The 12,217-nt window shown below is 53.6% G+C and overlaps 1 protein-coding gene across 1 annotated transcript in view; it reads right to left on the bottom strand.

The window, feature by feature from the left end:
• Positions 1 to 1,724: 1,724 nt before the first annotated feature.
• The window catches only part of KANSL1 (KAT8 regulatory NSL complex subunit 1), a 75,899-nt gene continuing 65,406 nt past the window's right edge, over positions 1,725 to 12,217 (bottom strand). The window contains 10 exon segments of the mRNA XM_036399012.2: positions 1,725 to 1,882; positions 1,885 to 2,101; positions 2,976 to 3,222; positions 4,467 to 4,579; positions 4,952 to 5,009; positions 5,605 to 5,723; positions 7,128 to 7,279; positions 7,588 to 7,746; positions 8,058 to 8,240; positions 11,136 to 11,301. Of these exon segments, the coding sequence (XP_036254905.1) occupies positions 1,815 to 1,882; positions 1,885 to 2,101; positions 2,976 to 3,222; positions 4,467 to 4,579; positions 4,952 to 5,009; positions 5,605 to 5,723; positions 7,128 to 7,279; positions 7,588 to 7,746; positions 8,058 to 8,240; positions 11,136 to 11,301 (1,482 nt within the window). The 3' untranslated portion in view covers positions 1,725 to 1,814.

The raw sequence follows: 12,217 nt of genomic DNA, 5'->3' as shown, positions 1-12,217 counted from the left end.
TCAAATGGAATATTACATTTTAATTTTTTTTTTAATCTTTTCTTCTTTTTTTTTTTTTTATAAGCACATTTGTGCTTTGCCAACAGAATCAAGACATTAACAAAGATCAGCTTCTCGGAAGAAAAGCATTTCTATATAACAAGGACATTACACAGCTCAAAGCAGGAAAAGAAAATATTTACAAAATACAAGGTGGGTTTGTTTTTTTTTTTGTGTGGTTTTTATAATGCTAAAAGGGTTATTCAGAATTTTCAACCTTATAAATAGAAAAGCACTTCTGCAGAGGGATATGGTAGCGCCGTTGTTTGTTGGGTTTTTGTTTTAAAGAAACGATGACGGATCCTTTAAACTAGAACAGAACCAAAACCACGAGATCATGTTGAAAATTGTGAAAACCCCGACCATGAAGCAGTTCAGCGACTATTTCTTTACGATTACAAAATGGAAAAAAAAAAAAAAAAAAAAAAAAAAAGTCCTTTGTAATTTTTTTTTCCCGTTTTTTTTTTTTTTTTTTTTTTTTTTTGATGTGATTATACATAAGACAGGCACAATGCTAGCAACAGGACAGGGCCCAGGAGCCACACCGTCGGGACCGGGAAGCGTGACAATGGTGGGGACGGTGTGCGGGATCCGGGATCGCTGCGGGTGCGGAACCGGGCGGGAGGGGACGGGGAGGAACAACAAACTGGGGCTCAAACTCAAATACCTGTCAGGAGGGGGCACGGCGGGCGCCCCGAAATGAAAGGGAACCGGCACCGGAGCTGGGACGGTGCGGGAGTGGAGCGAAGCTGCGGTGACCCCAGGCGGGACCGGGGTGACCCTGATGCCCCAGCAGGAGCTGCCTCCATCCTTCCCTCTCTGCCCCCTTGTGTGACACAAACGCACCTTCGGGACCCCCGGCCCGGCCGCTCCTCGCTCACAGCTCCCCCAGCTGCACCGGCCCCAGCCCAGCTCCGGCTGAACAGCCCCACCCCAAAGGGCATCCAAGTGCTCTGGGAATTCTGCTCCTGCTCAAAGCATCGGGGGCTCTTCCCCTCCCTGCCCTCGCCACACACCAAGTGTGCACAAGGTGCTTCCCAACTCCCACCTCTGCCACACCAAGCTGAGTGTGGAGCAGCCACAAGGTCCCTCCTTTCCCCCTGCCAGGAATGCAGCCAGAGCCATGGCTGCTCCAAACCAGGGGAGAAGGAAGGGAGAGGTGTCCCCAGGGGCAGAGCGAGGATCAGGGAGGGACAGAATCCCCCCCTTTGGATACCTGGAACTACAACCTGGGGCAGGAAAAGGCAGGAGGGTGAAGTGCAGGTGGGCACTCTGCAGGTGAGGACAGCCAGACGGTGAAGGTTGCAATCCCAAGACATCACTTTTCACCACTAATTTCACTCCACTAAAACCTTTCAGGGTGGGGGGAGTGGGTTAAGAGAAAACGACACCCTTTTGGTGGGAAAAACTATCCCCGAAATCTGCTAGTCAGCTAAATCCTGTGCTCTAGTTTTATACACCTAAAGGAGGGAGGAAAGGGGAGGGGGTCTGGTGGGCTGCTCCCCTCCCGAGGCTTCACTCCGCTGGGAGGAATCTGGGGGCTCATTCATGTGACGAGGAAACATGGAGAAGGAAAAAAAAAAAAAAAAAAAAAGGAAAACAAAAAGAAAAAAAAAAAAAAAAAGAAAACAAAAAACAGTTTCTAAACTCCTTAAATTCACTAAAAACTGTGAAAATTCCCGGCAGGATGTTTGAATATCAAACGCAGATTTTGGAAGCTTTAATGCCAAGAGTTAGTTCTGTGTGTTGGTTTGCTCATGTCTCCCCGTGTGTCTCTATCTGTGCGCTGGCCGCAGGACTGCGGAGCAGGAGGAGGAGGAGGAGGAGGAAGAGGAAGAGGAGAGGAAGAGGAGGAGGAGGAGGGGGGGGCCAGCGGGGCTCGGCTCTTGAGGCTGGGCAGGCTGGGCGAAGCCGAAGTGCCATCGCATTCCCGGGAGGATTTGCTGCCCGACGTGCGGCGGGTGCAGCGCGAGAGCCGGTCCTGGGGGTCGGGCTGCTCCTCGCACTCCGTCCGGGGGTCGTAGGAGAGCGGGAAGGTGCGGCGCTCCCAGGGCTGCACGGCCTGGGGGAGAGACAGGAGTCACGCAAAATCCCCAGGAAATCCCCGCAAACGCCTCCTGTCCTCACTCCCCGCACGGATCCGGAGCTCAGAGCTGCTCCTGGTGCGGGTTCCCAGCTCGGAGCAGCGCCCGGGAAGCTCCAGCAGACGTGGAGAGGACACGGAGGCAGCTGCTGGCAGCGCTTCCCGTGCCCTGATCCCACCTGGGCCAGCGCTCCAGCACTGCCCACAGGCAGCTGCCAGGCTGCTCCCCACACCAGGGTCACCTGCGGTGCCACCTGTGTCACACAGGGTCACCTGCGGTGCCACACCAGGGTCACCTGCGGTGCCACACCTGTGTCCCAACACCACGGCCACCTCTGGTGCCATGTCTGCCTCCCCATACCAGGGTCACACCTGCGTGCCCACACCAGGGCCACCTATGGTGTCACACCTGTGTCCCCACACCAGGGTCACCTGCAGTGCCACACCTGTGTCCTCACACCACGGCCACCTCTGGTGCCATGTCTGCCTCCCCATACCAGGGTCACACCTGTGTCCCCACACCAGGGTCACCTGCAGTGCCACACCTGTGTCCTCAGACCAGGGTCACCTGTGGTGCCACACCTGCCTGCCCACACCAGGATGACCTGTGGTGTCACACCTGTGTCCCCACACCAGGGTCACCTGCAGTGCCACACCTGTGTCCTCAGACCAGGGTCACCTGTGGTGTCACACCTGTGTCCCCACACCAGGGTGACCTGTGGTGTCACACCTGTGTCCCCACACCAGGGTGACCTGTGGTGTCACACCTGTGTCCCCACACCAGGGTGACCTGTGGTGTCACACCTGTGTCCCCACACCAGGGTCACCTGCCCTGGCCGCAGCCAGCACCCACCTGCTCGTCCAGGCCGGCCTCGGGCGTGGAGCACCGCGTGTCCTCGCTGGACAGGAGCCGCAGGGAGTCCCGGGACAGGGGGGTCAGGGGGGCACAGAGCAGTTCAGGGCTGATGGGGCTGCGTGGTGAGTGGGTGTGGGACAGCTCCAAGTGGGAGTGGTAGTTGCCCACCTCAGGGGATGCTGGCTGGGGAGTCGAGGGGTTCCCCAGCTGGGGGGTCGTCCGTCCGTCTGTTGATCTGTAGGACCTGAGACAGGAGCAGGTTTGAGAGCCCGGCCATGACCCCCCCCGCTGCCTGATCCTACCCCAGGATCCTTTTGCCCTGATGGGAACACGAGCAGGGAATGCCACAGCCCAGAGACAAAATCCACCCAGGCCCATCCCTGTCCCCTTTCAGTGTCTGGGTGCATCACTGATGCTGCTCTCCTGTGGTTCCATGTCCCACACATCTCCTACACTCCCAGTGCTGCACAAACACCATGGTGAGAAGCTCCCTATGGAATCAAGACACTTCCAAGTGTTTGCCCCTCCTCACACCAGGTCACCCTTGGAAGCAGCTCAGGGACTGAGTGCAGGGAATCAGCAATGCTGGAAATGCAGCAATTTCAGCAGCTGGGAGTGGGAGGAGCACAGTGAAATCCCGAGACCTCAGATTTCAACCAAGAATTACAAAAGTCTGAGCTCTGACACAGAGTCCAGATAAAAACCCACAAGCTACAAGCAGAGAAATATAACTGAGTTCCCAAATCCACGTGCAACTTTCCGAGATGAACTACAACAGCAAGTGGCCATCAAGGACTTCAAGGGTAAGAAATGGGCTAAAGAAACAGCAAAACATCCCAATCTCCAGGAGCACTAGGAACTGCAGCTGCAGAGGAAACAGGGCAGCAGCAGCAGCACGAGGGGGGTTTGCCACAGGCCAGGTTTGCACACCTGCAGGAACCCCCACAATGGCAGGAACCGAAACCAAAGCAGCATCAAGGGCAGGGACAGAGCTGTGGCTCTGCCCCAGAACAAAGTGACTTCAGGCAACCAAATCCTGGTGATGGAACTGAGAAGAGCAAATCTCTTCTTGAGCAGGTTTATGATGAGATCAACAGCTGGAAACAGTGGTGGTTTTAGACACCCACTCATAAAGACACAGCAGAAAGGGAACTGAGTGCCCAGTGCCAGTGTCCCTGATCCTGCAGGAATGATGCCATTGCCAGCCCTGTGCCTTACCCTGGACTCTGGGCTGGCACAGCATCTCCCACACTTCTGGAACAGCAGAAATGCTCGAGGAAGCACTTGGTGCAGCTGTCTGCAGCCAAACTGGGCTGTGGCTTCACCCCCACCTAAGCAAGGCTGTGCCCCCTCCCACCTGGGCTCCTCAAGCTGGATGACGCCAAACTTTTCAACACCAGCACCAGCTTTCAGCCATTTGTAGGAATCCCCAGCTGCTCCCAGGAGCACCCCAGTGCTGGCAATGTGGCCCTGAGGGCAGGGCTGTACCTGCTGCCTCGGCGCTGAGGGGGGACACTCGTGCTCCAGAGCCACCGCGCCCGCTCCATCTCCTCACACTTCCCGTGCCGAGCAGCAAAGGCTGAATCTGACAAGTCCTCAACCTGGGAAGGGAAGGGCAGAGGGCTCGGTCAGAGCTTTCTTCTTTAAAGCAATCATCTCTGTACAGTTTTGCCAGCACTAGTTGAAGTGAGAAATTAAATGTTATCATTGAGTTGTAGGATGTCCTGAGTTGGGAGGGACCCACAGGGATCATCCACCAGTGCAGCTCCTGGCCCTGCACAGACACCCCAAAAATCCCACCCTGTGCCCCAGAGCATTGTCCAAACACTCCTGGAGCTCTGGGAGCCCTGGAAAGGAACCAACTCCAGCTGTTGGTTCCCTGCTGAGGTCCCTGCCTCTGTTCCCTCCATAGACACTGCTCATTTACCACCACCCTCATCCCACACTACCTGGGAAATAAAAATCCTTCTTACCTCCTCGTTGTCCTCCTCAGGGTTGGCTTTCAGAGCACTGATATCAACTTCACGCCAGCTGCAACACAACCACCATGGGCATCACTCAGGGCACTGCTAGAACCAGCTGCACATCCCCCTCCCCTCCCAACACTGCCTTCTGGGAAGGGGAAATTCCACCCTGCCATGAGGAGCAACACACTTAAAGCTCAGTTTGAAGCACCAGACCTCCTCAGTGGTCTGGTAGCACAGCTGGAGCTCCCCAAGGGCAGAGGAAGCAGAGCAGAGGCTGCTGCATTTCTTTCTCTTCCTCCCACAGGCTCCCTCCTGCCCCGCTCTGAAATGGGCCAGGGAAGAGCACAGGTGACCAGGAGGAAGACAGAGGGAAGTTGGGAAGAGGCAGAACTGCAAGGTTAACCCAGCCCAGGCACCTGCAGAGCTGGGAAACCACTGGGACCTTTGACTTAGCAGCAAGACAAGGAGACAACCAGGAGTGACTTTAAACTGAGCAGACACTGAGCTGAGCAGTTGGCTTTGATGGCCAAGGGCCCCTCAGAGAGAACACTCCCTAACTTAGCCAGTCTCCAGCAATGGTATGATCAGTTTTCCAACCTTTCCCTTATTCCCAAGAAGAAGCAAAGCACCGTGCTTCCCCTCTGGGGCTGGGGCAGTACCTGGGGGTGAGGATCTCCTTGTACTGCAGCTTCTCCACGCGGGTGGTGGCAGCCACGGACATGGGGATGACGATGTTGTTTATGTCAAAGGAGCTCTCACCCCTCCTCCTCCTCGGCTGCTGCAACAGGGAGAACCATGTGAGAAAGGGATGTGGGGTCTGGCATGTGGGAAAGTCATCACAGGAAGTCAGTGATGGACAGAGGACAGAATGGCCCTGTCTGACCGACGACGGACACTTCAGAGTCAACATCAATTTGCATCAGACTAGAGTTCTCCTACTGCTTGCTCCAAGTCCTCTCCCCAACCCAAAATCTACTGCCCCAGCAGCAAGGAAAGCCAAATCCCAAGGTGTGGCTGCCCAGAGCAAGGATTGACCCTTTGGATGGAGAGCCCTCACAGACCCGCAGCTGCCTGGGATGCTTGAACACAGGAGCTCCACCCCTGAGCCCAGAGTGTGGAGCCCAGGGCCTGGAATCCTCTTGCTGGGGGAGGGAAACCTCTTCATCTTGCATTTCTGAACGAGCTTGTGAAAGCACAGCAGGAAAAGCAGCAAGAGAAAACCAGGGTGGGTGTGCAGAGCCAAGGCAAGGCCTCCTTGAGGTGTCAGAGCTGCTGAGATGGGCTGTCCTCTCCTCCAAAACACCAAGCACACTCAAGCTGAACCACCACTGGGTTCTTCTGACACCCTGATGTCACAGCTGGTGATGGAACAATTGAATTCTGCAGTGAAGGAACCCAGTGGGGACCCAGAAGCCCATGGCAACAAGCCTGGAGCAGGGGGCTCAATGAGTCCTGCTCTGCTCTCCCTGGGTCACATCCAGGCTTTGGCCCCAACTACCAAATGGGGGGGCAGAAAGAAGCCAAATCCTTCACTGGGCCACCTGTGAGCTCAGCAGAATTCAGTCTTTCATTGAAGGGCTTCTGCTGATGTGGGCCTGGGAGGATGAGAGCATCTGGCGGAGGAGCTGTGCCATTGCCCTGTCCCAAGCACAGTGCGAGGGAGTTTCGGCCCAGTCTCAGAGCTCATGAAGGTCCCACACCCTGCCACCCTCAAGCACTGTGGCAGTCTGAGTGTGTCTCAGAAGATGGTCTGAGTTCAGGGACTGCTGCACAGGTGGAAGATCCCCACCACCAGTGCTGTGCCCTGGCCCTGTGACCCCAATCCCATTCACAGCCCGGTGACACCGAGGGGAGCTGTCCCAAGGGAAGCAGCACTGCTGGGGTTCAGCTCTGCTCCTGGCAGCCCCACACTGCTTCAGACACCAAAATCTGGGTGTGCACCAAAGCCAAGGGACTGATGGGAATGGAAACATTCACCAGCAGTTGCTGAGCTGATGGTGAACCTGGAACTGCAGCACAGCCAACACATCCAACACCCCCCCAGCAACCCCAGCAGCAGCTGAACCAAAGGGTCCAGCGTGGCAAGAGGAACGCTGAGCACTCCCCAGGCCAAAATCTGTGTACCAGCTGAGCCCCCACGATGGGCTGAGCCCAGAAGCCCTGGGAAGGCACAGATACTCACAGCAGTGCCAGAGGTGCCCTGGGAAGCAGAGCTGGCGGGAGCAGAGCCCTCGGAGGAGGTGGAGAGCTGCCGAGCTATGGGGCTGTGAGGGGTGGGGGTCACAGCTGCTGCCAGGTAGCTCGGGCCACCGACGTCCGTGTGATGCTTCAACACTGCACAGGGAGGGGGAGAAAATGAACAACAACATTAGCAAAAAAACCCAGCCCACCCTAGGGGGTGGTGGTGGACAGGAAAGGACCATGTGCACCAGAGGTGGCTGGTGCTGAGGAGCACTGTGCAGGAAAGAGAAGCCACCTTCTGAGGGGCTGCCCTGGGGAAGAAGCAGGTTAGAGCACACGAGGCATTGCTGTGGTGGCGGCTCGGCCCGAAGCAGTGCGTGCCCCCTTCTGTGTGGGGCAGAGAGGCTGGGGATGCAGCAAAGCCCAAGCTCCCCCCGAGACACCTGCCCCTGGGGGCCTACCTTCACTCCTCTCAGATGAGCAGTCTCGCAATCGCTTTTTGTCAAAGGCAGGAGGCTGGGCAGAGCGCTCTGGCGCTCTCTCGGCCTTGGACACGGCCGAAAAATCGTCTAAAGGCGGCCTGTGTGCCTTGTCTGCTTGGGCTTTTTGATGGGAGCGCTCTGAGGAGGGGAACAGAGAAAGAGCTATGAAATGCCTGCTTTCACCTCTCTTTCTGCTGGCACAGGAGACTGGGGCAGAGTTTTCCAGCTGCACAAATTGTCCACACCATGGGGGTGGCTGGGGAGGTGTGCTCAGAACCTGTGGCACTGCTGTGGGCACGGCTGACACCGAGCACGGGGAGGTCCCTACACACCTGAGCTGCACCTGCACACAGCTCACCTGCAGCCCTGCCATAGCCCTGCCTCACCCCTGGGAGCGGGATTGAAGGGCATCCTCCTCCTCCTGCTGCTGGGGCAGGGGCAGCACTTACTGGCCGCGGTGAAGAAGGAGTTGACCAGCTTGTGGCGGTCCTTGCGCGCGGGGTCAGCCAGGCTGGGGGGCACGGGGGCTCTGTGCTTCAGCGACAGCTTCTTGGGAGCTTTAGTTTTCTCGTAGGGCTTGTTCTGCCACTGGGATTTCAACATGCTCTGGAAGTGCAGGCTCGTCGGCACATCTGCAGGGGGTACAGAGAATTAATCCAAATTAATCGTGCGACAAAGAGCTGTGGTCCCATTACCCTGCCCCAGTGCTCCCAGTAAGAACAGCCCTGGGTGAACATGCAAGCACAGACTGTCAGACCCAGGCTTCCATACATTCTCCCCATGTTCAGGAAGGACCTGCAATAGGTCCCAACATTTGTAATCTGCAGGTCTTTGTGAAATTCCTACAGGAGTCACAGCCCAAGCATATCCTGGCAGGAGAACGAAGTTTTTTAAGTCAGAAAACTCCTGTGTCTTCACCTCTGTAGGTATCTCATGTGGTGCTACCTTAGATCTGACCTTCAAGAATCTGAGGTATCTCAGCACCAAATCTGGGCTGGAAGAGAGAAATTCAGCCTAAATCCTCGATTTCAAGTCAAGCCAGAAGCCAACCAGGCACTGCAGCATGTAAATCTGCCTGATGTGGCACCTCAACCATGAGAAATTGTGTGTGATCACACCTGAGAAGCCCCAAGGGCAGGAGGAAGTCCTGGCTGGTAGCTGGACCCCTGTCCAGTATTTCCCTCCCAATTTCAGGGACTGGGAAGCCCCAGCAGATCCAGGCAGGCAAAGGGGATGGAGCTGGCAGAGCATGGGCTGGAGCTGGGGGGGACTTGGCTCCCTGGAGAAAGCCAGGACAGCTTCATTCCAGGTACCTTGGTGGTTAAAGCTGTCAGCCAGCCCCTTGCTAAGAAGGGCAGTGACAGGGTGATGGCAGCTCTTTGGCCATCACTGCTGGCTTGTGGGGACACGTCCCAAAACACAGAGAGGGGCCAGGCCAGTCCTTCAGGGAGGCTGCCATCCACTGGAGTGGCCAGACTTGGGGAAAATGGCCTCTGCTCTCTGCTCATCTTTTGCTTTCTCCTCCCAGCTGACATCCCACACCATCTGGGGAAGGAGGGGGCAGGTTGAAGGGAGGGGGAGCAGGCCAGGACAAAACGCTGCCAGCAGGAAGGGAGTTCTCTGCTGGTTTGGCAGCAGTGCCACCATCCCTCCTCCCCCTGCTCCTCGGGAAGCAGTGCAGGGCTCCCAGGGACCAGCAGATGGCAACCACAGTGAGCCCAGCGCTCATCCTCCCTCCAAGGTTATTACATCATCCAAAAATTCCCAGCGAGAAATCAAACCAGAAAAAAAAAAAAAAAAAACCAAAAAAACCCTACACCAACCCTGGAAGGAAGGGGACAAAGCTCTGGTGGAGCACAGGGGTTAAAGGCCTTGCTGGCTGGGTCCTGCTTGCCAGGGAATAAGTGAATAAATGATCTTTTTCTCCTGCAGTGCCTGGCAGTTTTGCCCTTGGCAAACTGCTCTGGAGATCCCGGCTGGCACCCAGAGCCGGCTCAAAGTGAAAGTCAGCACATGCTCACAGCTGTGCCCTGGCCACAGGAACCCTCAGCGTGCCCTGCACACACAGCAGCCCCGGCAGCACCCTGGGTTCACCCCACAGGTGTGCACAGAGACACCCCAGAGCACACCAGCAGCACAGGCACTGCCATTTCCCCACCTGAACACGTTACCTGGCTTTTCTCTAGGACAGGAATCACCCCCATCCCAAAAATCAACCCCGGCCAACTGCTTTAAGCATTAGTGAATAAATAAAGTTCACCAGTACTGGAAAATGGGTATTCCTGCACAGGTGTTTACACCAATTAGTTTTAAATTCAAAGTTTTTGATCTCATGCAGCCAGAACTGATCTTCTACCCTGTGAGGCAGCTGCAGGGAGCTCTGAAAATGGGAAGAATATGGGATAATTTGCCTGGTGCCTCTGCTGCAATAGCACCCAACAGGTTGTCTCCCCATTTCCCAGGATATTTGATTTAGCACTACAGAGGATCACAAGTGCTGTGAAATCAGAAAATGAATTCCTGCTTCAGGAGTTCATTAAGTTCCTTGAGCACTCCTGATCAGAGCTGTGTCTTTGGGAGGGGAGGGATCTAGCTAAAAATAGCACCAATTTACTATTTTAGTCTGGTTTAAATATAGTGCTAATGAAAGAGGCCACACTAATTGCTCCCAGACACTCCCTGCATTTCCTACTGTCACAAAAAGTTTGTGAAAAGCTGGAATTTAAACCCAAGCAGACACATTAGCCCAGACCAAGCAGATGACACCTCCATGGGAGGCCAGGCCACACACCTTCCTGCCAGTGTGAGAATCCCAGAATGGCTGGGGCAGGGACACCTTCCACTGTCCCAGCTGGCTCCAAGCCCCATCCAGCCTGGCCTTGGGCACTTCCAAGGATGGGGCAGCCACAATTTCACACCCCAAGCAGCCATGAACTCCCACCAAGGCAAGGAACCACTGTGATCCACGCACTTCCCAACTCTCCTGATAAAAGCACAGTTGAAGAAGACTCTGGACACTACTCCTCTCTTGGGAAAAGTCCCTACACATGGAATTTGTGAATAGCCCATGGTCAGGGCTGGTTAATTATTCCTCTCTTAGTGCTGATTAACCCTGAAGCTGTAACACAGGAAATTGAGTGTCCTAACAGGAACATCCCTTCTTGCTGTGCCCACCGAACCATGGAAGATCATTTTCAATTCCTCACGAGGTCAAAAGGATTTCCTGCGATGAACCAACCCACAAATCACTCTATACAGATGGACAAACTCATGGAGGCAAATATTTCCCAAGTGGTTTAGAGCCCCAGAGGCAGGTCCCAGGAAGGACTCCCAGGCACTGCTTGGCTTTCCTGCTGTGAGGCTGCAGGTTGAGATTCCCAAAACTCAACAGAGCCCAGGGTGTGACAGTCCCCCAACCCCTCGTGCTCCAGTCAAGGCTCCCATCCCAACTCCAGCTGCAGATGACCAGGCCTGGCTGTACCCCAGCAGATCTGCACCTCCCCAGAGGCAGCAGGCGCCGTGCTCACCATCTGGGAATGACAGGACAGGATGGATGCAGGAGTCCAGCTGCGAGAGGCGCTCCAGCAGGGGGGCGTCGTACTGGATCTCCAGCGTGCCGGGGCTGCGGGTACCACACAGGGCACACGAGGGGTTCACGTCGCAGCTGCAGCGCGCCAGGCTGCCACGCTGGGCCTGAGGGGACACAGGGACACGTCACAGCCAGCCCAGGGACACGCCACGGCCCCTGGGACAGCTCATGGGGGACACCCGAAAAGCGGCTTTACTGTTTGAATGTTCCTTCTGCACGTATGTAAAAATACATACTGTATGTGTACAGAAAATGGCTAAAATCAAACTGCATTTCATAGATTATAGCTACATGTTATTATCAATAAATATATAATAAATTCATTTTATTTCTACAGAATTTATTATTAAATAGCTGTTATGTGACATTTAAAATATTGTTAAAATTATTTATAATATTAAATAGCTGTTATGTGACATTTGAAAATATTGTTCAAAATTATACTTATTATGCATAATATATAGTATATTCAATATTAATTCTATATATTCAATATTAATTATATAGTATATTCAATATTAATTATATTCAATAGTATGTAGTATATATAGTACATTCAATATATAGTATAGTCAATATTAATTATATAGTCATTCAATATTAATTATATATATGTAATTTATATATATAATTTCTATATATATATGCACACATACACACACCCTTTTTTTTCTCATGTACAGAATTTATATATATATATAATAAAATTAATATAGGTAATTTTATATAATATATATATATATATATATATATATATATATATATGTATGTATGTCTGTACACACACCCCCCCCCCTTTTTTCTCTCTACCTTGTACAGAACGTGTTAACTTAGTCTGGCCTCACGAGAGGATGCTTTCACTTTGCATAAACACAACTGAAAACTACGACTTACCAGCACAGACAGTTTAACAGCTGCTAAATTTGACTAAAAGTGTTTAATTTTATCTAGGTTGAAACCTCATTTATAAAAACCATGAGGCAGCAGAATTCTGCTGTCAGAGAAGGGGCAAAGAAGCCA

Source organism: Molothrus ater, chromosome 27, assembly GCF_012460135.2.
Source record: "Molothrus ater isolate BHLD 08-10-18 breed brown headed cowbird chromosome 27, BPBGC_Mater_1.1, whole genome shotgun sequence".
Lineage (NCBI taxonomy): Eukaryota > Metazoa > Chordata > Aves > Passeriformes > Icteridae > Molothrus > Molothrus ater.
Note: the sequence above shows the minus strand (reverse complement) of the source record. Positions and strands in the feature narration are given on the sequence as shown.